This window comes from Nomascus leucogenys, chromosome 3 (assembly GCF_006542625.1).
Source record: "Nomascus leucogenys isolate Asia chromosome 3, Asia_NLE_v1, whole genome shotgun sequence".
In the NCBI taxonomy this organism is placed as follows: domain Eukaryota; kingdom Metazoa; phylum Chordata; class Mammalia; order Primates; family Hylobatidae; genus Nomascus; species Nomascus leucogenys.
In genome coordinates this window covers 152,090,571-152,116,097 of record NC_044383.1, presented here as the reverse complement: position 1 = coordinate 152,116,097, position 25,527 = coordinate 152,090,571, and the positions used below count along the sequence as shown (strand labels likewise).

Sequence of the window (25,527 nt, the reverse complement as noted above, 5' to 3'; positions counted from 1 at the left end):
AGTGTCCACAGCAGAAGGAGAGCAAATCAGGCACCTGAAGCCGCACCCTGAGGACTGCAGTAGCAAAGGAAGGAACCTCAGTTTCTTACCAATACCACAGTCAGGTTATTTTGTGATGCTTCTAATACTCACTTTGCCTATATGGAAAACTAGATAACAAACCTTCCCACTAGAGGAAGCGCTGGCAGCACACGTGTCCTTCCTTTTCTAGGAGTGTGTGGGTGTGTTTTAAGGTGGGACACCATGAACACCTCCCACACGCTTGGAATATGGCCAGGGCTGCACCAAGCATGTATGTGTATTCGTGCATACACGCTGCATTTGCAGTGGAGGCTCAAAAAGTTAACTTGTCAAAGAACACAGAGTTGGTAATTACATCCACCATGGGCCTCTCAGACTCCACGTCTCAGGCTCTCTCGCGTGACGCCACATCGTCACTGTGGAAACCACGGCACCAGGCAACTCACTAGGCCACCCCATCCCAGTTTACCTGGGTCCAGAGGGGATACAGCACAGGTCTCACAGGGCTCTCCCACTTGCCCATCAACCTCTAGCCACCCAATTGCTAAGGAAGGAAAACGGGCGTAGTGTAAATAGGTAAGTTCTGCTTTCCCATGAATCCTGGCTTCAGAGCAGAGGAGGGAGAAGCAAAGTGCTATTCTTTTTAACAGCCAAGGGGTGATATCAACTTGCAAGCTTTATTTTAGGTTGCAAAATAGAAGCTCATTACCACAAATTGTCTAATTATACAGATTTACCCCTTTTGCAAATGGGCCAGACGATACCCCTGAGGAGATTTTGGCGCGGATCGGCAGTGGGAAGTACGCCCTTTCTGGGGGAAACTGGGACTCAATATCTGACGCAGCCAAAGTGAGTACATGTCCCAGCGTTGCTTTTAAATATTCAGATTCTGAAATAGCCATATTATTTCTGAGGAAGCCAGGGGACAGGTTTTATATAAGCAGTATAGGTATTTTATCCTCGGCATCTTTTTCTTTTTTTTTCTTGAAATGGAGTCTCGCTCTGTCTCACCCAGGCTGGCTGGAGTGCAGTGGCACAATCTCGGCTCACTGCAGCCTCTGCCTCCTGGGTTCAAGCAATTCTCCTGTCTCAGCCTCCCAAGTAGCTGGGACTACAGGCATGTGCGACCACACCCGGCTAACTTTTTTGTATTTTTAGTACAAAAAAGTTTTGTACTAAAACTTTTTTGTTTCACGTTGGCCAGGCTGGTCCTGAACTCCTGACCTCAAGTGATCCACCCACCTCAGCCTCCCAAATTGCTGGGATTACAGGTGTAAGCCACCACACCTGGCCTTATACTCGGCATCTTTTAAGGCTTTCATCTAAAAACATTATTTTCAAAAACATTTTTAGCATTTTCACATTTTCTGCTGTCTTGGTATGTTATGCAGGGTTCTCCAAAGAAACAGAACATGCGTGTGTGTGTGTGTGTGTGTGTGTGTGTGTGGAGAGAGAGAGATTTATTTGTAAGAAATTGGCTCACGTGATTGTGGGGACGGGGAAGTCTGTGACTGCAGGGCAGCTGGCAGGCTGGAGCCCCAGGGAGAAATGGATGGGGCAATTGCCCACCACAAGCCATCTGCCACAGAATTCCCTCTTCCTCAGGGGAGCAGTCTTTTTCCTAAGGAGGCCTTCCACTGATTGGATGAGGCTGACCCATATTGTGGAGGGTAACTGCTTTACTCAAAGTCGACTGACTTAAGTATTAATCACATCCTGAAAAAAACCTTCACAGCAACATCTAGACTGGGTAACATAACCCAGCCATGTTGACACATAAAAGTAACCACCATGCTTTTAGTGATATTGCAGAATGATTGCCCTGCATGTTCATAAACCAAACAAGTAGAGCTCTGGTCCAGAGGTATACTTCTGTTCTTGTAAAATACTTTGAATTTGGCCTTGTCTGCAGTCCACACAGTTTATGACCGGCCTTATTTCTTTTGACCATCAGATGCTTTTTTACTTGGCATCATCAAATTCCTCTCTAATCCAGTAGTAAATCATAATCCAGCCACTGGTAAGCAGCACTAACAGCTGTTTCCCATGTTCATGTAAAAGGGCTGAAAGAGAAGGAGTCAGGGGCTCTGATTCCAATTCTGCTGTTGACATCTCAGTGCAACCTCATGCAGTGAGGGTGGAGGTGATGATTATAGAGATGATGGTGGAGGTAATGGCGGGAATGATGATGGAGGTGATGGTGTAGGGATGGCAGAAGTGGTGGCAGAGGTGGCGACAGCGATGATGGAGGTGATGATGAAGGCATGGTGGAAGGGATGATTGTGGAAATGATGGTGGAGATAATGGCAAGAGTGATGATGGAGGTGATTGTGGAGGGATGGTGGAGGTGATGATTGTGGAGATGATGGTGGAGGTAATGGGGAGCAGGGATGGAGCTGATGGTGGAGGGATGACAGAAGTGGTGGCAGAGGTGGCGGGAGTGATCGTGGAGGTGATCATTGTGGAGGTGATGGTGGGAAATGATGGAGGTGATGAAGGGATGGCAAAAGTGGTGGCAGAGGTGGTGGCAGTGATCATGGAGGTGATGGTGGGAGTGGTGGGAGATGATAGTGAGATGATGGTAGTGATTGTGGAGGTAATGGTGGAGGTGATGGGGATGATGATGAGGGTAATGGCAGAGATGATAGTGGAGGTGATGGTGGAGATAATGGAAGTTAATGGCAGAGATGATGGTGGAGGTGATGGGGAAGCATGGCGAGTGATGGTGAAGGGTGATGACAGAGGTGATGGAGGAGGGATGGCAAGGGTGATGGCGGAGGTGACAGAGAAAAAATGGTGAGGGTGATGGTGGAGGTGGTGGTGAAGATGATGGTGAGGGTGATGGTGGAGGTGATGGAGAAAGGATGGCGAGGGTGATGGAAGTGGTGGTGAAGATGATGGGGACAGTGATGGTGAGGGTGATGGTGGGGGTGATAGAGGAAGGATGGTGAGGGTGATGTGGAGGTGGTGATGATGGTGAGGGTGATTGTGCAGATGATGGTGAGGGTAATGGTGGGAGTGATGGAGGAAGGATGGTGAGGATGATGGTTGGAAGTGGTGGTGAAGATGATGGTGAGGTAATGGTGGGGGTGATGGAGGAGGATGATGGTGGAGATGGTGAAGATGATGGTGAAGGTGATTGTGGTGAGGGTAATGGTAGGGGTGATGGAGGAAGGATGGTGAGGATGACTGTGGAGGTGATGGTGAAGATTATGGTGAGGGTGGTGGTGGGAGTGATGGAGCAATGATGATGAGGGTGATGGTGGAGGTGGTGGTGAAGATAATGGTGAGGGTGATGATAGGGGTGATGGAGGAAGGATGGTAAGGATCATGGTGGAGGTGATGGTGAAGATGATGGTGAGGGTGGTGGTGGGGGTGATGGAAGGATGGTGAGGGTGATTGTGGAAATGATGGCAGAGGTGATGGCAGCTGGCATTTAGTGAGCATATCGCAGATGTCAGACCCTGACAGTCCAAGTGCTCCTGTCCACACCCTCACTTTGTCTTAAATGAGTGCAGATGTCTTAGTTCTGGTTCCCAAAATAGAGCCTCAGACTAGGACGTGGGTGCTGGTGGTTTGTCTGGAAGGCCATCTTGGAAGCTGGCATGGGAGCAGGGAGAAGGTGTTGGGAAAGGAGCAAAGTCAAGGACAAGGGCACATTGTCAAGATCACTGCTGCAGGCAGAGGTCTCTGCTGCCTCGCAGGGCTTCGCCAACCCTTCCTTCCCTTCACCACCAGTCCCTACCACCACCACATCCCCGGCGTCTTTCCCCTGTACCTCTTCCTTTCTCTTACTTAGCACACAACAGAACCTCCAGTCCTCCAAACACCAGCAAAGCTACAGATTAGTATGTCTTTCTCCACATCCTACAGGTATGAAGTAAAAATACTGCTTCTCTCAGTGTCATGACTATAAGATCGTGAAAGGGTTATTAAAGTGCTCTTTGCTTTTGTTTTTACACCTGAAAATGACAACACTCATACTTCTAGGAGATACTTGTTTCAAGAAATTACCAAGGTCAATGTTATCAAATATCAAAAGGCATTAGATTTTTCTGTATAAAAAAGATATTGTTATTGTGCATAGTATTTCTTAGTTGTTTCATGATGAAAAATTCTAATGAGTAATTCAACTTCACATTCTATACGCATTCTTTTTTGTTTGTTTGTTTGTTTGCTTGAGATGGGCTCTTGCCATGTAGCCCACTCTGGAGTGCAATGGTGCAATCTCAGCTCACTCCAACCTCTGCCTCCCGGGCTCAAGTGATTCTCCTGCCTCAGCCTCCCAGGTAGCTGGGATTATAGGCGCATGCCACCACACCCAGCTTATTTTAGTATTTTTAGAAGAGACGGGGTTTCACCATGTTGGCCAGGCTGGTCTCAAACTCCTAACCTCAAGTGATCCACCTGCCTCAGCCTCCCAGAGTGCTGGGATTACAGGCGTGAGCCAACGCGCCCAACCACATTCTAATTCATTTTATTACATCTTCAAATGTGGTGGGAACACTAAGGAAGGAGGGTAGGCTAGTGGAGAGAATATGGATTCTCATCTTGGATCTTCCTCAGGCAGTAATGTCTTCATCTGCAAATTAGGAAAAGTAATATTTGCCTCATTTACCTCAAGGATGATTATGGTGATTAGAGCAGAAGCATCAGGTGTATCTGCAAATGTAATTCACACTGTAACCGAGTACTCTGCTTATGTAATTCCCTGTAATAGAATGTGCACTGTATTGTATGTGTATGTGTACACACATGTAGAGTCTCGTTTTAGAGGTTTTCACTGCTATGACTTTACAATGAAATGGAAAAATACCATTATTGCACATGAACCCATTGGACATATCTGATGGCTCCAGAGTGTAGATTTTGTGGTTTCTGATTATTTGTAGTAAATATTTGTGGGTAGTCCTGATAAAAAATATAAGTAGGTGCATCATTATGAATTGATTTCTACCCGTGGAATATTAATTTCAGCTTCTCCCTTTGGAAAGATGTAATTGTTACAAGAAACAGTGTTTCATCGATTTACATGCATCATCTAACATTTCCACATTTAACTTCTTTTTAGACATGAAATATTTAATAAAAGATAAACCTTCAGTGAACTTCCAAGTTTGGTAATATTTAAAGCTAAAAACCATCAACATACTTCTAAACCTAAAAGTGAACATGACCCCAAAATGCAAAGACCCACACTCAGCATAGTGGTTGGGTGTTGCCATAGAGGGAGAGGAGTTCTGCTGGGGAGGCTCTCTGACCCAGCACAAATGATCCAACCATCCCCCCAACTCTCATGACCTTCCCTGGCAGGACGTTGTGTCCAAGATGCTCCACGTGGACCCTCATCAGCGCCTGACGGCGATGCAAGTGCTCAAACACCCGTGGGTGGTCAACAGAGAGTACCTGTCCCCGAACCAGCTCAGCCGACAGGACGTGCACCTGGTGAAGGTACCGGCAGGCGACAGTGAGGACACAGTGGTGGGAATGGGAAACCCAGAAAAGAGCCTGATACCTTGCAATCACTCTAAAGAAACCACGGAGTGCAGAGAACGAGCCCATAGGAGCCCCAAACTGCACCGCCGGCCCACCTACCTTCGTGCGCTTCACCAGACATGGGCAGGATTGCACAGGGCTCCTATCTGAGTAGGTGGCAGCCTCTGCTGACGTGGTGGCAGCTGGCGTGGCTGTTCCACTCAAGTTCAAAGCCTCCATTCTAGGCCACACATGCAAAAAAAGTCCCCTTCATAAATGACTTACATTCAAGCAGCAGTTGCCTCTCAGGCACCCCATCTTCTGGGTGGGACTCCTCTTCTGAGAAGTGTAGACTGTCCCACCCCAGCAGGACTAGGCAGGATCCAGTTAGGAGCCGCCCCCTCCAGATCCATTCTGAGAAATTGGATTCACTCCAGGATATGCGTGTTCCTCCAAATGAGTCCAGACTCCTCAACAGTGGCCAAAGTCCAGGTTGACAGGCCTTGGCATTTGCTGTGTGTCCTAGGACCCAGCAAGCCCCAAAACAGAGCTGGCCTCACTGTCAGAATGCAGGGGATCATGTGACCTCAGCTTGGGGGCTCTACGAGAGTCCAAAACATTTTCCCCCAAGGCACAAGCACAGTGCGAGGGTGGCATGGGGTTGGGGGGCAGGTGCAAGAATGAGAAGCCCCTGTCTCCTGGGGCCCACGTGTGCTGGTCCCCCGCGGCAGGCTAACAGCACTCCATGCTCCAGGGACCCTGGGGAAGCTCTGGTTTCTCCCACGTTGCCTGGGGGCAGCTGAGGCCCATGGAGGCCCCAGGCTCCGGCTCCACCCCTGGAGTGAGGCGCCGCGGCTCTCACCCTTGTCCTCTGTTTTGCAGGGCGCAATGGCTGCCACCTACTTCGCTCTAAACAGAACACCTCAGGCCCCGCGGCTGGAGCCCGTGCTGTCGTCCAACCTGGCTCAGCGCAGAGGCATGAAGAGACTCACGTCCACGCGGTTGTAGCGGGTGGGACCCTGGCCCCAGCGTCCCCTGCCAGCATCCTCGTGGGCTCACAGACCCTGGCCTCGGAGCCCGTCTGGCACCCAGAGTGACCACAAGTCCAGCAGGGAGGAGGCGCCCGCCCTCGCCGTGTCCGTGTTTTCTTTTTCAGCCCCGGAGAGGGTCCTGACCTCTCTGCGCCAGGCTCCCCGCCCGCTCTCTTTCCTCCCAAGCAAAACCAAATGCGCCCCTTCACCTCGCGTGCCCGTTCGAGGCCAGGGGCTTCTTTCAGAGCCCGCGGGTCTTCTCATATCACGGCTTCTGTTTCTACCGAGAGATCTGTTTTCCAATTATGAAGCCGGTCGGTTTGGTCAGACTCCCGACGCCAACGTCCCGGGTACCCGGTGGGAAAGTGGCAGTGCGAGGGCGCAGCCGTTGGTGGTTGCAGGGCCCCAGAGGGCTGGGGTGACCTGGCATCCCGGGGCTCCCCACGGGCTGGATGACGGGATTGGCACTGTGGCGTCCAGGAGACGCCTGGTTCTGCCCAAAATAATCCAAAGAGCCGTTTCCTCCTCGCCCTTCAGTTTTTGCCTGAGGTGCTGGGTAGCCCATCCTTTCCTCTGTCCCAAATTCAAATGAGGAGTAAGAGCCCAGGCGAGAGGAAGGCGGGCTGGATCTCTGCTTTGAGAGCTCTGTGTCACCAGGATGGAAGGGGGCGCCTCCTGGAGGAGCCTGTGTCCACCTCCGGTCTCGGCTTTCCCCGGGGGGCCAAGCGCACTGGGCTGCCATCTGTCCCCAGCTCCGGTGGCCACACAGCTACCTGGAGGCTTTGCAGGGAGCCATGGGTTCTCGCACCTGCTCAGCCCTGTGTGGGCTTCCTGTGTGCTCACCTAAAGCTGTGGTTTTTGCTGTGTTCACTTCAATTTTTCTGGTCTACGGAGAAACTGTGAATTGGAGAAATGGAGCTCTGTGGCTTCCCACCCAAACCTTCTCAGTCCAGCTAGAGGCTGGAGGGAGACACAGGCCCCACCCAGCAGACTGAGGGGCAGGGGCACAGGTGGGAGAGCAGCGGAGATCAGCGTGGACAGGAGTGATGCACTTTGTAGATGCTGTGGCTTTGTGTTGCGTTTTGTGTCTCTGTTGCACAGATCTGTTTTCACACTGATCCGTATTCCCCTGGGTGTGCACACAGGGTGGGTGTGGGGCATTTAGGCCATGCTGTGCTCTCCTTCATTGAGTAAAATCGAGTGAGAGGTTCCAGGCAGCAGGCTCGACGCCCAGTCCAGCCCGCAAAGGGAACACACGGGTCCTTCATTCTCCTGTAAGGGTGTTGAAGATGCTCCCTGGCAGCCCCCAAGCGGACTAGATGGGAGGAGGCGCCACTCAGCCCCTCACCCTGCATCACTGAAGAGCAGCGCCTCTGCAGCAAGCAGGGCTTCAGGAGGTGCCCGCTGGCCACAGCCAGGTTTTCCCTAAGAAGATGTTATTTTGTTGGGTTTTGTTCCCCCTCCATCTCGATTCTAGCACCCAACTAAAAAAAAAAGAAAAAATGTGCTGCGTTCTGAAAAATAACTCCTTAGCTTGGTCTGATTGTTTTCAGACCTTAAAATATAAACTTGTTTCAGAAGCTTTAATCCATGTGGATTTTTTTTTCTTAGAGAACCACAAAACATAAAAGGAGCAAGTCAGACTGAATACCTGTTTCCATAGTGCCCACAGGGCATTCCTCACATTTTCTCCATAGAAGATGCTTTTTCCCAAGGCTAGAATGACTTCCACCATGATGAATTTGCTTTTTAGGTCTTAATTATTTCATTTCTTTTTAGAAACTTAGGAAAAAGTGGATAATCCTTAGGTCACAGAATCTGTCCTCCCAGAAATGAACAAAAGTCATCACCTCTTCTGCTTGCTACACAGGCAACCATTCCCCCATCAGCTGCCCGGACCCTTTGGCCTGGCCTGGTTTGCAGGCCTGTCTGTTTGCTTAAAGTCACTGGGTTCTGGTGCAGGGAGTGAGAAGTGGGGGAAGTGAACGGGAAAGCACCTGTGAGAAAGCGGCCGCGGTGTTTCCTCTTTGTGTGCCCATGGGGCACCAGCTCATGGTCTTTTTCAGTCATCCCAGTTTGTACAGACTTAGCTTCTGAACTCTAAGAATGCCAAAAGGACCGACGAGACTCCCCATCACAGCGAGCTCTGTCCTTACATATATTTGATGTGCATCAGCGGAGAAGAACACTGGCTTGGCCCTGCTGAGTGTCTGTGAAATACCTCTACTTTCCCTCCCATATCCAGAACACAATGATACTTGACATCCTTCCACAGAAGTCAGCCTAAAGAAGTTATGGTATCATATGTTAAACTAAGCTTTCAAAAACCTTAGTGAAATAGCAAGTGACTGCTTTCAAGCAGCAGTTGACATGTAAATGAAGGTGTTCTTAGAATTCGCATTTTGCCAGCTCAGCGCACCTCCACGCAGAATGAAATGCTCCGTATGATTTGCACAAATGACATAGACCTCCCCAAAAGTTCATCACACAGTTCATCATAACCCGCCCCCTGCCCCCGGGTCATGAAAATCACAGAACTTATAAACACATTGAACCCTAGATCTCAGGCTTCCTGACCTACCGCAAGTGGCCCCTTGCTGGCCACCCTATAGGGTCCTCCTTCCCTGGCAGCCCCCTATGTGGGAGAAATACCTGATTCTCCCAATCTGCAGTAGGAGAGCTTTGCTGAATTCCATCCCAAAGTCAAACATGGGCAAGAGGTGAGGATTTCACTTTTACCCTCAAGTCCGATTTGTCTGTGATTTTAAACTAACTGTGTATGTTCTGATGTTTGGAAGATTGTTTGAATTTTAAAGTGATAATAGTACTTAATGTTATCCAGTGTTGTTCATTAAATGGTGTTATCCTAAAGCTGCACTTGGGATTTTTACCTAACGCTTTACTGATTCTCTCAAGAACATGGCAAAGTTTGATTTGCACCCCGTTCATTTCTGACACGGTTTTGCTGCCTCCTACCTTTCTAAGCTTCATGCAAATTCGAGAATGGAGAAGGACGCTGCCGGTCCCTGAGCGGTGTGGAGAGGGCAGAAGGTGGACTCCAGCGCAGCTTGAGGGGCTGAGGACGGAGGCTGCAGCGTCTGTATCGTTCTACTGAGCACGCTTCTCTGCCTCGCTCCTGACTCAGCACTTTGTTCACTGGCTCAGCAGTTATGTTTACACATCCATTTTTATGTTCCTGCTTTGTAATTCATGTTTGAGATGGGTGGCCACTGTACAGATATTTATTACGCTTTCCAGACTTTCTGAATAGATTTTTTTGAATAAACATGGTTTTATGAAGTGTAATCTTTTTCTAGCCTAACAATAACCTTTGGACTTTCTGTGTTGTTACCAATAACGGTCTGGATAGCTCCCCACTCCTCTGGCCCCTCCTGCTGGCTTCAGGTCACAACCACCTCTGCTGCTACCATATGACTCCACATGGGGAGGTGAAGCAGCATCACGACCACTCCAACTCAGAGCCCTGTGCGTGGGTGTGTGCAGGTGGGTGAGCTCATGCATATGTGTGTATGTACATATGTGTAGGTGCACGTGTGTGTGTAGGTGGGTGAATTCATGCATATGTATGCACGTGTGTGTGCGCTTGTGTGTGCACATGTGTGCATGTGTAGCCGGGTGAGTTCATGAGTGTGTACACGTATGCTTGTGTGTGTGCACAGTGTGTGTGGGTGGGTGAGTTCATGCATGTGTATACACGTGTGTGCTTATGTGTGTATATGTGGAAGTATGAGTTCATGCATGTGTGTACATGCATAAACGTGTGTGCATGAGAGCACATATGCACATGTGAACATATGGATGTATTTTTGTGTGTGTGTGCATTAGGGCCTGTGTGTATGTGTGTTGGCATGCACCCCTGAGAGGAGCCCAGCTGTGCAATGGATCTGGGGCTGGCAGGAGACAGTGGACGGTCATCTTGTGCAGCAAAGCAGGTGCCCAGCACACGGCCCTGGGAATAGCCATCACTGTGTCTCCTGTGCTTTGCCACCTGGCCTCAGCATGCCCATCCCTTCTTAATACAGATGTAAAGCCAGTCTGCACTGTTGGTCCTTGGCTCTCTGACCTAATTTCTTCTTCCTATTTGGTAAATTCCTAACCAGCATGTGTCAGCAAGCAGCACACACACACACAACACACACACACACACAACACCATACTGACACATGCACATGCACACACCTTTGCTCCTGTGGCAGGATGCCCCATTTTCTGAGCTGCTCTCCCAGCAGGGTGAAGGGGGCCTTGCTGAAATCTGTGAGACTCGCTGTGTAGGCAGGAGCCCTGGATCCCACTGAGGAAACTGCAGGACAAACAATAGATGCACAAGAAATCCTGCCTCCTGCTGTACCCAGGAAGTGCCCACAAAATGCCTACTGAAAGAGGCATCATTTGAAAAAAATACCTTTTACATCCTCTGTGTATCATTTTCTATTTCTGCCCTAGCAAATCTAAAACAGCAGCATATTCTATTGTCTTACAGCTCTGTGGGTCACAAGTCCAAGACAGGGCTCTCTGAACTAAAACCGGCATGTGGGCAGGGCTACCTCCTTCCAGAGGCTCTCAGGGAGAATCCAATTCTTTTCCAGCTTCCAGAGGCCATCTGCGCTTGGTGGCTCGTGTTCCTCCCTCCTCCAAATTCAGCAGTGGCAGGTGGAGTTCTTCTCACACCCTCTCCTCCGCCCAGCCCTCCTGCCTCCCTCTTCCAATTCTAAGCCCTATGAGCACACTGGCCCACCAGGATATTTGGGAAACTCTCCCTATTTTAAGGTGGTCTGATTAGCACCCTGAATTCCACCAGCAACCTCAGTTCCCCTTTGTCACAGCTTCCAGGGATTAGGATGTGGACTTTGGTGGGGGGATGGATTATCCTGCCTGCCGCATACACGTAGTTGAGCGTGGCTCTGCATACCCTTGTGCACCTGCACGTGGTTTTTTGGTTGGGGAAAACAAGGTGTCCAGACTGAAGTAAGTCTCTGAGGCTTGGCCCTACTTGCAGGCTCATGGATGCTGGGTGAAGGCACAAGACTTCTAGGTCAGAGACCCTACAGCAAACAGCATGGGCCCCGCACACATCAGTCCCTGTGGGCCCCAAGCCTTATGGGGTGGTGGGCAGTGGCCCGGGTGGATGTGCTGCACACGTTGAATTTGCATCACAGATGAGGACCCTGACTTAGGAAACCCCAATTGTTTATGGAGGGATGCAGGCAAACCCACCTCCCATTGCCCTGGAAGGGGACACTCGATTACAGTGGACAGGAAGATGCCTGTCCTTGGCCACAGAGAGAGACGCTGCCTCTGCCTCCCAGGGCCGTCTACTACACAAATGTCCTTGGAAAGACAGTTCAGAGCCAAAGCAGCTAAAGACTGCAGAAAGGCAAGAGACCCGTGGAGAATTGCCTCCCATTGGCTCAGTGTTGTAACGCTGGACCCCAAATACTGAACTGAATGTCGTCTCAGAATCCACTGACAGGCCTGGAGAGGAGAGTTGGACTCACACTTGGGCTGTCACCTTTATCTGTGGAGAAACTCAGCTTAATGCTCAACCTCAGATGCATCTGAGGACATAAAGATACTTTCATAGAACTTAAAAGAATCCTCCATACACCTATCATATGTATAATGATAGATATAGATCTGTCATCCTTACATGGATGGAGGTACATATATGTACCTATATGTATGTATGATAGGTATAGATATAAATTATAGATATATAATATATGGATATAATATATATATATATATATATTTGTTGTTGTTGTTCTCAAAATTCAGCTAATTACTTGTCCTGATTAATGCCAATCTGGGACATTAGCAGTATTTGCAGAAAAGAAGCGGGGCTTATAAAGGAGCCAGGGAGCCTTGACTCCCACTTTCCAATGCAGCCCCGGGGGCATTGAGTGAAAGTTACTGCTTCCCCCAAATTTAGGGCTCAACAAATTCTTGACATTGTATCTGGCCCATGACCTTTCAGGTACAATAACTGTATCTCATTTGTACAGGTGGATCTGAATGCAACCCATAGCCCTGGAGATCTGGAGCTGGCTCTGCTACCCGGTGTGGCACGGGTCCTGGAGCTCTGGCTCTGCCGCCCTGTGTGGTGCATATGCTAGAGCTGGCTCTGTCCTGTAATTCTGCCTGCTTAGGCCTAATAGGGATGAAGGTGCCTCCCTCCAAGTGAGGACGACAGATTACACACCTGCCACGTGAAGCTGTCATCTGAGGACAGCTTCCTCCAGCCGAGCACACCGAGTGCTCTCTGCAATTTGCATCAGCCTCTTTGGTTGTGGATTTCAGCATTGCCCAGGGCTCTCCGTAGCTGGTGCAGCCACACTGTGGGTTTGAGAGGCGGTCACTGCTGGAACCTGAGCACCTGCTTGCAAATAACGGGTGCTCAGAAAACATGCTGCCTTGCAGAAAACACCAGGATATTCTGGCACACATTTGTCTGTGGTGTCAGCTGTGACAGATTCTGCCATTGTCTGGTGTCACTGTGACAGATATTGCACATTGTTGGGATGTCGTGACCAGGTATTTGCACATTTGTCTGTGGATGTCAGCCTGTGACACGATATTCTGCACATTTGTCTTGGATGTCAGTGTGAACAGATAACATGTGTGTCAGCCTGTGACTAGATTTGACACACATGTCAGCCTGTGACCAGGATATTCTGGCACACATTTGTCTGTGGATGTCAGCCTGTGACACCAGGATATTCTGGCACACATTTGTCTGTGGATGTCAGCCTGTGACACCAGGATATTCTGGCACACATTTGTCCTGTGGATGTCAGCAGCCTGTGACTCTAGGATATTCTGAACATTGTCTGGATGCCTGACACATTTTCCATTTGTCTGTGGATGTCAGCCTGTGACTCCGGATATTCTGGCACACATTTGTCTGGGGATGTCAGCCTGTGACTCTAGGATATTCTGGCACACATTTGTCTGGGGATGTCAGCCTGTGACTCCAGGTGAGGGGGCCATTCTCAGATGGTTAAACGTCAATATGGACAGTCTGGACACCCCAGGATCAGTCTGATGGTTTCCTAGACTCTTCAAGGATGGTCAAGCAGCCCTAGAGATGGACAGTGGGACGCCAAGGGCCTCCTGGGGGGCAACCATGTGTCCCTTTGCCCAGACCTGCTCAAGGCCCTTAAATCCCCTCTTCCTCCGGGCCCCCTTGTGTCTTCCAGATCACGTGCCAACGTCCTCCCCGGTACAGGAATAGTCAGAGAAGAGAGCCTAGAAAACCCCTGCCTCTCTCCCCATCACAATCTTAGCTTGACCTTCCAGCGGTGTCCAGCGATCTCCTCTTCAATCAGCCCCATGCTTTCTACCTCATTACTTTTCTACCTTATTACCTTTCTACCTCATTACCTACAAGTATGATGAGAAAAGTCCAACCTTGAAAACAGTGGGCTCTGAGAGTGCCAAGCTGGAACACCACACACTGCGCCTCCACCCTGTCACTCACCACCACCAGCCCCAGGTCTCACCCGTGTCCATCCGCTGAGCTCCTCCCCTTCACCATTCTACAGGGAGGGCCAGGCACACTGAGCACTCCCTCCTGAGCCTGACAACCTCCTTGTTGTGTCAATTGTAGGAGGTTTATGGAGCCCACACTTGCCACTGTCATTACAAGTTTGTCACCAGCAAGGACCATCGGGGGAGTAGCTGGCTCAGGGCACATCAGCTTGGAGTGATCTGCCACTCAGATCTCTAGGGAAGCCAACTCAGGGAGTGAGGGTGGGAGGGAGGAAGGCTGGATCTTCAAAATAAGGGGCCGAGGCAGGGCCAAGCACCATTTATGGGCACTGCCACTGCCTAGACGCTGGGGTTGCAGGTTTCAGGTTTCAGCTGTGGCACAAATGGACAGTGTGTGAGCCTTAGAATGATCTGGTGTTAATTAATTCTCACTGCAACCTCCACCTCTCGGGTTCAAGTGATTCTCCTGCCTCAGCCTCCCAAGTAGCTGGGATTACAGGTGCCCGCCACCATGTCTGGCTGATTTTTGTGTTTTAGTAGAGATGGGGTTTCACCATGTTGTCCAGGCTGGTCTCGAACTCCTGACCTCAGGTGATCCACCTGCCTTGGCCTCCCAAAGTGCTGGGACTACAGGCATGAGCCACTGTGCCCGGCCTAATTCTAGATTTATCTGGACTCTTAAGTCATGTTTCATTTATACTTTTTCCACTTAATTTTATGAATATGAAGCTTCATAAAATAATGCAAAAATTAATGCAAGCCAGACATTAATTTATACAATATCATCAAGAGCCCAACAGTCTCACACATTCTACTGAATTTGGCACCCATCTGACATTGAGTTTTCTACAGCTTCCTCTTTCAGCATAACAGTAATTAAATTATCTACTTTGTACCAAGTATTTATAAAGCTGGAAACTAGACATGTACCTGAAACTATAATTCATTTTGTAAGTATTGAAATTAACTGCAGATCTGCACCTGAAACTATAATTTATTTTGTAGTATTGGAATTAACTCCAGATCTGCACTTGACTTCAGCACCGGCTCAGTTTCTTTGTCCAGTCTCTCCTAAGAACAGAATGCCCACCAGTAGCCGCAGTAAGAAGCGCAATGACTGAGTTAACCACTCATGCCCTTGTGGGCCATCTACTGATTCACAGTAGGTGCGGCCCTAGTCACAGAAGGAAGCATTTTAGCAAGGCTCCTTCGTGATTCTGATAGGATTGCCCAAACACAGCACCTGCCCAGTGAAACGCCACCTGCTATGGACTGAATGTTTGTGCCCACCACCAAGTTTGTACGTTGAAATCCTCACCCCCAAAGTGATGGTATTAAGGGGTGGGGCCTTCGGGGAGTGATTAGATCATGAGGATGGCATCTTCATGAATGGGATTAGTGACCCAATAGGAGAGAAAGAGACTGAAGCTCTCTCTGCTCTCTACCATGTGAAGATACTGCTAGCAGTCAGCAGTGTGAAACCAGGAAGAGGGCCATCACCAAGACCCAAACATGAGGGCATCTTGATCTCAGACTTCCAGCCTCCAGAACTGTGAGAAATCAATGCTGTGCTAGATGCCTCCAGGGAACATGGGCAAGAGTCTGACCCATTGGCCGGGTGCCCCATGGCCTGCCAGCTCCCTTCCCATCATATCAACAGGCGTGTCAGTGCTTTTCAATCCAACTCCACACCCAGTAATCTGTCCTCAATTCTCCACATTTCCCTGAAGATGTGTGCTTTCTCATATCAATTTCTATATTAGTTATGGTTCCTTGGTTACAAGCAATAGAAAGTAACTATCCTAATCAAACAAACAGAATGTATTACAAAGTAAAGTAGTTAAGATTAAGTTTCAGGGGTGAAGAAAGATGGGTTAATAGGCACAAACATGCAATTAGGTAGAAGGAATAAGTTCTAATGTTCAATAGCAAAATACGGTGACTATAGTTATCAACAGTGTATTGTATGTTTCAAAATAGCTAGAAGACTTGAGACCTTCCCAACATACAGAAATAATAAATACTGCAGGTGATGGATACCCTAAATCCTCTGACTTGGTCATAACACATTCTGTGCATGCAACAAAACACCACACCTACCCCATAAGTATGTATGAATATGTATCAATAAAAACATGGAAACAACCCAGATATCCATCAGTGGATTCATGGAGAAACAAAACGTGCTATCCATGCAATGGAATATTATTCAGCCACAAAGATAAATGGAGTGCTGACAAATGCTCCAACACAGGTGAGCCTTGAAACACTACACAGTGAAGGAAGCCAGACACAAAGGCCACATGTGTTGTGATTCATTTACATGAAGTGTCCAGGACAGCAAATCCACAGAGACAGAAAGCACATTGGTGGTTGCCAAGGAGAACATTAGTGGAGGGGGCATAGATAGTGACTGACAATGGGTGTAAAGTGTTTTTTTTGGTGGGAGTGCCAAAAATGTTCAAAAATTAGAATGTGATGATGGTCACACACCCTGTAAACATACTGAAGGTGGTACATTTCAAATGGGTAAATTGTATGATATGTGAATTATATCTCCATAAAACGATTAACCATTCCCTGAAAAAAGATTAGGTTTCACTGTGAGCAGCAGGAAGCCCAAAGTGACAGCAGCCTTCTGAGGTCTAAGTTTGTAGATCTCTCAGGTGAGCCTCAGGGCAGGCTGGATGGCAGCCCAGCTCCTCTGAGCCCTCCAGGTCCCAGAGGACCTCTAACACACAGGCCTCATCTTCATGCTTCCAGATGCCAGTATCTGCATTCCAGGAAGCCTGCTGGATGAGGCGGCAAAGGAAGGAGAAAGAAAGGGTGTGGAGCAGCTGACTCTAAGAATGGTTCCCGAGAGAGAGAGAGAGAGAGAGAGAGAGAGAGAGAGAGAGAGAGAGTCATCTCATGGGGCCACCATTGTATATGCAGTCAGTTGCTGACCGAAACATTGTGTGGTGCATGACTGTATATATCTATACAGATCGATAGATGCATATACAGGGGTGGTCCTATAGGATGACAATACCATATCATATTTTTACTGTTCCTTTTCTATGTTTAGATATGTCTAGATACACAAATGCTTATCATTGTGTTACAGCTGCCTACAGTATTCAGCACAGTACCATGCTGCTTAGGTTTGTAGCCTGGGAGCAACAGGCTACACCATAGAGCGTAGGTACGCAGTGGGCTGTACCATCTAGGTTTGTGTAAATGCACTCTCTAATGTCCACACAATGATGAAATTACCAGAATGTGTTTCTATCATTCAGTGATGCATGAGAGTGTGTGTGTGTGGTGTGTGTGTGTGTGTGTGTGTGTGTAGCTAACGCAGTTAGACTGTGTTTAGCTTGCAGAAAGTGAGGCAATTTGGGTGTTATCTGGGTCAGATATTTTCACACCAAATCATACATGCCAACAGATACATGGCAAGGTCTCGTGCAGCTTGGTAATTTCAAAGGACCTCAGAATGTCTTCCACCGTAACTCCATTTACTCTCACCAGCCTTCCACTCAGATACTTGGTGCTAAGTACTGTCATCAGGTTTCAGTGCCGCTTTGGTCATAGATGTCCAACAGACAAATCCTGTGTAATCCTTTTCATTTCAGCTCAGCCATTATTACCTCCATACGATCCGGACTGCCTCTCATACAGCCTCTTACCGGATCGAGGAAGAGATTGAAGTGAAATTGTTCTTGTGTGCGCCTCTCTCCCCCTAGCCTGGAGCACCCCTGAGAGTTGCAATCCTTTTCTTCTTTCTATGCCTGGCCCGGTGCTGGGCACAAATCGTTATTTGTAAATGAATGAATAGGTGGGGACTGGGCTGGAATTTACGAGTTCCCTGTTCAGCGTCCACTACGCATGTGGCCATTCAAAATTCTACATGGGGCCTCGGGTGGGTGGGGTGGCCTTGTTGAACGTGGCCTGTTAACCATATAAATTCACCTCTTTTTTTTAATTTATTTATTGAGACGGAGTCTCATTCTGTCGCCAGCCTGGAGTGCAGTGGCGCAATCTCAGCTCACTGCAACCTCCTTCTCCCGGGTTCAAGGGATTCTCCTGCCTCAGCCTCCCAAGTAGCTGGGATTACAAGCGCCCGCCGCCACGCCTGACTAATTTGTGTATTGTTCAGTAGAGACGGGGTTTCACCATATTGGCCAGGCTGCTCTTGAACTCCTGACCTCAGGTGATCCGCCCTCCTTGGCCTCCCAACGTGCTGGGATTACAGGCGTGAGCCACTGCCCCCCGCGTAAATTCATCTCTTTTGCTTCTGGAAACTTCACTACGTTGCGGGCCGATTAAGTTCTGTGTGTTTGCGATTGTTACAAAATGCCAGCAGAGGGCAGTGGTTGTATAGCTAGACCTGCAGGCCATGCAGAATGCGCTCAGCCCTGCAGCTCCGGGAGCCCTCTCAGGACCCGTGCACTGCGATGGACAGAGCCCCCATGGGTCACCGGTCAGGCAGGGTCCTGCCACTGGCTCCTCATACAGCCCAGGGCAAGCGATTGCCAACCCGAAGTTCACAACAGGACTAGGAGTCCGTGAGCTCCATCAGTATCAAGAAAAGCTGATGAAGGCCAGGCACTGTAGCTCACATCTGTAATCCCAGCACTTTGGGAGGCCAAGGCAGGCAGGTCACTTGAGGTCAGGAGTTCAAGACCAGCCTGGCCAACATGCTGAAACCCTATCTCTAATGAAAATACAAAAAAACGCCGGGAGTAGTGGTGGGTGCCCGTAATCCCAGCAACTCGGGAGGCTGAGGCAGGAGAATCACTTGAACCTGGGAGGCGGAGGTTACAGTGAGCTGAGATTACGCCACTGCACTCCAGCCTGGGTGATAGAGGCAGACTCTCTCTTAAAAAAAAAAGAAAGAAGGGAAGAAAAGTTGATGTGAATCATAAGTTCACACACCGTAAACCTGCAGAGGTGAAAAGTCATGTTTACTTGAGTTTTGTTTGGTTTTATGTTAACCCAGTATACTAACACTGGGTGTCTCACATGAAGGAGAAATTTAAATGTCTCCTTTAAAATGTCCTCTTTAGAGGGGACAAATATGTTACATAACACATACTTCCTTATAAGACAAAGTCTTTATGTAACAGGTCTATTAGGAAAATCTTAACTTTACAAAGGATCTTCAAGGGTGAAAGTGGTTGTGAGTCAGTGACTCGGGTAATAAGAAAAGAGTCTTAGGCAATATGTCTGAAATGAAGCCCAGCAGCTGGATTTCACAGCATCACGTAAGATTCTGTCGATCCGCTCTTTTTTTTTTTGCCCGAGATGGAGTCTTGCTGTGTCACCCAGGCTGGAGGGCAGTGGCGTGATCTCATCTCGCTGCAAGCTCCGCCTCCCGGGTTCACGCCATTCTCCTGCCTCAGCCTCCTGAGTAGCTAGGACTACAGGCGCTCGCCACCACGCCCGGCTAATTTTTTGTATTTTTTTTTAGTACAGACCGGGTTTCACCGTGTTAGCCAGGATGGTCTCAATCTCCTGACCTCCTGATCCACCCACCTTGGCCTCCCAAAGTGCTGGGATTACAGGCGTGAGCCACCGCACCCGGCCGGGAGAAGCACTATTTAATACTACCTGTAGCGCAAAGTTCCGTGACTGAAAACAAGAAAGTGCTGTCTCTAGCTGGGGCTTCCTCGAGTTTCTGCCCGCCGTGTGCCTGCACATTGCCACCTGGATGCGAGACAGCACTTCACACCGGCCCTTCCAATCCTGCATCCATATCATCACCCAACCTGCACCCAGACATGCTACTGCTCCTTCATTCCCTAACTCCGCTGAGACATTCCCATACATGCCATTTGCAAGTGATAATGGCACTTGGCAAGTGATAGTGGGGTCCGAAGCTTCTGTCCTATCCCCCAGCACACCATCAGTGATCAGATCCTAACAGGTGTTCCCCTGCAGAGTTCTTGACTGTGCGCTTTTTCCCCCTTCCCATCACCTCCAGCTTGTCTCTGCAATTGCCATGTCTCATCCAGGCAATTGTAGTGACCTCTTGGCTGGCTTCTTGCCACCACGTTGCCTCTCTCAATCGCTTTTCACATAGCAGCTTGAAATTCTGTCAGAAAATAATTGTGCCCATATCACTTGACCATGTTCAACAACAACAACAGCTTCAGCAGCTCTTGTTCTTCAAGAGAAAAATCCAAAACTCCAGGCTCTTTGGTCCAGCATACAAAGCCCCCATGACCTTGGCCACATCAGCTCTCTTTGGTGAATCTCTAGGCACATCGACTTTAAATGTATGCTCTCATGCTGTGCTGTCTGACATAGTAGCCACTAGCCATATTTGGCTATTTAAACTACTTACAATTTAAATTACTTGACATTCAATAGAATTTAAATTTTAGTTGTGTGGCCACACTCTCCACATTTCAAATGCTCGATAAGCAGGCTGGTGGTACATGAAAGTCCACAAGCAGGAGCTGCTGGAGATTGGCAGCTAGACCTGCTTCAGCCGCCCTGGTCACAGCGATCATCCTACTCCCTGGCTTGCAGAGCTGGCTCAATGTGGCTACCACCTCCCTGCAAGTCTCACGTGGGCAGCTGCTCAGGAAAGCTCAAGTCACAGGGGAAATTAATGCTTCAACGAAGTTTGAGATTCCAGCTTTCAAATAGCTCGAGTACAAAAAACCAATCTGTCATATTCACCACACTCCAGTCTGCAGCCACTCAAAGTCTCCACACAACTTTCTTCCTATTCTTCACCTCCAAAGTAACAGTGATGGCAGCCATGACATCCCCATCTAAATAACACAGCTGCTCTTCATAAATAATGAAAACATGCACACCATCTCCCAAAGACAAAACCCAAGTCTCACCAGTCTCTCTTTACAGCCCTGGACAATCTTTCTCTTTCAGTCCAGTTCAGACTGAACACCTACAAACCATGAGCAACGCAGGAAGTTGGCCACCATCAGCACAATCTATATAAGATAACAGGGAAATGGGGGTGGTGGAAGAAATCAGTTACTATAAGGCCCAAGATGAAAATGTGAATAGCTACTGTCATGGGTTGAATCAAGGTTTCACCCCTCCAAAAAAAATTATCCTGTTGAAGTCCTAACCCCAGTACCTAAAAATGTGACCGTCTTTGGAGACAGGGCCTTTACTATGGTAATCAAGTGATGATGAGGTCATTGGGGTGGGGGGACCTAATCCAGCATGACTGGTGTCCTTATGGAAAGGGACATCTGGACACAGAGTGACACACACACAGGGAGGATGATGTGAAGAGACACAGGGAAAAGGTGGCCCTTTATAAGCCAAGGAGAGAGGACTCGGGAGAAACCTGCCCTGCCGGCACCTTGATCTTGGCCTTCAAGCCTCCAGGGCTGTGACAGAGCAGCCTGCTGTTTAAGCTGCCCACCTGTGGGACTTTGTGATGGCAGCTGCAGGAAGCCAACACAGCTGGCACAGCCCTCAGCCCCAGTGCAGGTCCCTGCACCCGTGATGTTCCCAGCTGCCCCTCTCACACCGTCCTCAAACCTGGCCCCAGAGCTGCTTGGGAATCTTTGTATTTCCCTGTGGTCCTAGAAGGTGGAGGGCCCCTGCCCTCGCGTTGCTGCTGTCTTCTGTTAACGTTTCCCCACTGGGCTGGCAGTGCAGGGGTGCTTCCTCCCTGCCCCATGGAGGAATAGTGCCCTGACATCCCCCTTGCCAGTCAGGAGAGGCCACCCCATGGTGTGGGGCACCCAGCCTGTGATGGCAGTCTTGAGAGCCAGGGTGGCAGAATGCATTGGTGTCCCTAGGGGAAATATTCCCCCAGAAGGGCCCCAGAGCACAGAGAAAGGAAATAGTTTCTTGGCAAGTCATTGGGTATCAATGCGAGTAGTTCCACTATCACCTACACTCCTTCAATCTCCACTTGTAGAGTTGGCAACGGGAGGAAAGGCACCAGATAGTACAGTGGCTCAGAGCATGCACTGCTCAACCAGGATGCACCCCAGTCCCACCAGGGCTGTGAGGACCCTTCAGTATGCCGCGTCTCATTCTAAAGAGGCACAGTTCCTGAACATGGTGAGACCCATGAATCCTGGAAGTATCAGCCCATTCATTCCCTTGCTCTGGGTTTGGGCAATTGGGACAAAGTAGCACATAAGGGGTGGCTTAAACAGCACACATGGATTCCTTGCCGTCCTGGAGGCTGGAAGTCCAAGCTCATGGTGCCAGCAAATGTAGTTCCTGGTGAGGGACCTCTTCCTGGCTTGAAGAGCCACCTTCTCACTGTGTCCTCCCATGGCAGAGAGAGATGGCTGTAGGAAGAGGTCTCTCTTTTTTCTACAAGGACACTAATCCCATCATGGGGCTCCACCCACATGACCTCATCTAAACAACCCTCCCCAAAAAGGCCCCACCTCCAGACACCATCACGCAGAGGGCCAAGTCTTCAGCACATGAATTTTGGGAGGACCCAGATGCTCAGCACATAACACGTTGCTGTGAGGTTCCTGGTCAGAAACAATACTGGGTGATTACCACGTGGAGAAGCACCGAGTTAACCCACAGGTGTTATTGGAGCAGAAGCAGCATGTGGTCAGCATACTGGGGTCCACACACATACAGAGCTATCTCCAGACCAGACCAGGCCTGGGGGACCCTCTTACTCATCTGGTCAGAGAGGGCCCCTTCCTTGCTGAAGCCACAGGGAAAGTGCAGTGGGAGTTTCCCCAGGGGCCTGGGCACCTGCTCACACAGCACACACCTGTGCTTGCCACCCCCTGCCCCCGACCGCTGGATATCACCTATCTACTTCTGCCTCCTGAGGGACCCCTGCTGGGCACATCAGCTTCTTGGCTGGGTGAGTCCGAGAGCAGCGTTTTGTGAAGGGCAGTCAGGACACTGGGGTCCCCTGACCAGGCATTTAGTCTTCTAGGGCCCAGGAGAAATACATTTCTCAAAAAGAAAACAGCTGTTTGCCTAGAGGGCATGATTTTCCAAAATCTCAGGGGCTGACCATGTGGTTCCCATATTGGAGCTGGTCGTGGATACTAGTGCCTCCACCATGCAGACACTTCAAGCTTCCTTGTCCTTGCAGGTGACAGAGTTGCTCCAAGCTCAAGTTTTAGCCGATCCCTCATACTAGCCTCCCTCCCTGAGGCTACTAGGACATGCGGGGCTCTTTGTTCTGCTGCCTCCTCTGCCTGGAGCACCTTTCCCAGGCCTCTGCCTCTGCTCCTGATTTAGATGTCACCTCCTCAGAGAGGCTCCCTGATTGTCCTGTCCACAAGAGCGACCTCGCCCACCATCAAAGGTCGGCTCCCTCCCAGCACTCTGCCACTGGCCTTTCTGTCATTAGCATAATTTTGGATGCAGTGATTCTCTCTCCCTCTCTCTCCCTCTCTTTCTTCCCCCACCCACCTCCCTCTCTTTTAGCCTATTTCTCCAGTTGGAATGTGAGCACTGCAGATGGCTTATCTGTTTGTGTTTACTTGAACTCCAGATGCTCTCAGGCATCGAGGAGGCCCTTGGCAGGGCTGTGGGCTGGATGAAAGAAGGCACGATTGGCCATGAGTGAGAAAACACAGACACACCCCCACATGAAAGGTCTGAGCTGAGCTGGACTTCTTAGGAAAAACTTCCCCCTCCTCTTGCTCCCACCTCTCCCACCTCAAAAAACCACCGGAAAACTTAAATTTCCACACACAGGACTGGCAGGGCATGAAAGTAGAAAAATGTATACACTTCGGCGGTCATAGGTTAAAATTGTAGCTCCAGCCGGGCGTGGTGGCTCATGCCTGTAATCCCAGCACTTTGGGAGGCTGAAGTGGGCAGATCACGAGGTCTAGAGTTCGAGACCACCCTGGCCAATATAGTGAAACCCTGTGTCTACTAAAAATACAAAAAAAAAAATTAGCCAGGCATGGTGGCAGGCACCTGTAATCTCAGCTACTCAGGAGGCTGAGGTAGGAGAATCGCTTGAACCCGGGAGGCGGAGGTTGCAGTGAGCCGAGATCACACCATTGCATTCCAGCCCGGTGACAGTGCGAGACTCCGTCTAGAAAAAAAAAAAATTTGTGGCTCCAGCCATTGTGAACTGTGTGGGGACAAATCTGCATCTTAGGAGCTTGATCACTTCATATGTGACATGCAGTGAAGGCAAACTTTTTCCCCCTCCTGAGAGATGTCAGGGCTAGGGAGCTGTGAAACACATGGAACAGAGCCAGCGCCCAGCCAGCCCCGGTTCCCTCTCTCCTTCTGGGGACTTGTGGACAGTATCTTGTTACTATTGCAGGCAATGTCCCCTTCTGCTGAATGATCCAAGGACACCAAACTTTGCCTGATCAACAGGGGAGGCTGCTAAGCTGTACCTGCTCCCTGTAAGAGTGAAGTCAGGCCAAGGCACAGACGCACACAAATATTAGCTTTCAGACTTGCTTAGGACTACGTCCATTCTCATCACAGCTATCTACGTGGAAGTCTCTTTGAGGTCAAGCAAACAAATTCAACACAGTCAAACTTTAAACCATTTTGTGGGTGAAAGGTTCCTGAAGAATAGACAAATCTTATTCTGCAGTTTAATGTTTCTGGCTAATCTATGTAATTGTGTTTTAGCACATTTACCTCAACTATGCCACACTTCAGCAGGCTGCTTACTCCCTCTCATACCACATTTAGAAATGGGTCCAGAGAGGCCTGGACAACACCCTTAGAATGCAAAGTTTTCCATTCAAGTTCCAACCACTGGGATGGGCGATAGCCCTCCGGCTAGGGCTGGTCTAGGTGCTGCCTCCGTGCGTATCAGCTGAATGCTACCTGGTGTTGGCAGTGCGGTGTTCCAAAGCAAAGCCCCAGATATCGCACTTTCCCTTTCCCAAGCACACAGATTCTCCCTTTCCCAAGCACACAGATTCTCCCTTTCCCAAGCACACAGATTCTCCCTTTCCCAAGCACACAGATTCTCTCTGAAGCACAGGGCAGCTGCCAGGGGATAGGGGAAGAGTGGTGTAGACAATTCAAAGCTGTCTTTCCTACTTTTTTACCAATATAAACTTAAAACCAGGTACTGTGAATACTCACCTGATTTTCGGTTCATACAGTGGTGTTTTTTGTGTAGACAGTTGTCGAATTTGGTGTTTCTGTGGGGAAGACAATCAGTGGAGGCTTCTCTTCAGCCGTCTTGCCCCACCTCTTCCCCATGGACAGTATTTTAAATAGTTCAGTACATGCGAGTGAATGCCATTGAGAGGTGACAGCGTGCTCCAGTCCTCACAGCCCTCGCTCGCTCTCGGCACCTCCTCTGCCTGGGCTCCCACTCTGGCGGCACTTGAGGAGCCCTTCAGCCCGCCGCTGCCCTGTAGGAGCCCCTTCCGGCCTCCCTCAGCTTGCGAGGAGGTGTGGAGGGAGACGCGCGGGCGGGAACCGGGGCTGCGCCAGTGCTTGCAGGCCGGCGCAAGTTCCAGGTAGGTGTAGGCTCGGCGGGCCCCGCACTCGGAGCGGCCGGCCGGCCCTGCCGGCCCCAGGGAATGAGAGG

The 25,527-nt window shown here is 49.5% G+C and overlaps 1 protein-coding gene across 5 annotated transcripts in view; it reads left to right on the top strand.

The window, feature by feature from the left end:
* Positions 1 to 9,833, top strand: part of RPS6KA2 (ribosomal protein S6 kinase A2) — a 445,645-nt gene extending 435,812 nt beyond the window's left edge. For all 5 annotated transcript variants that reach the window (XM_030809959.1, XM_030809960.1, XM_030809958.1 and 2 more), the window contains 3 exons: positions 753 to 870; positions 5,335 to 5,472; positions 6,379 to 9,833. In XM_030809959.1, the coding sequence (XP_030665819.1) occupies positions 753 to 870; positions 5,335 to 5,472; positions 6,379 to 6,504 (382 nt within the window). In that variant the 3' untranslated portion in view covers positions 6,505 to 9,833. The remainder of the gene's footprint in view (positions 1 to 752; positions 871 to 5,334; positions 5,473 to 6,378) is intronic.
* Positions 9,834 to 25,527: the final 15,694 nt, after the last annotated feature.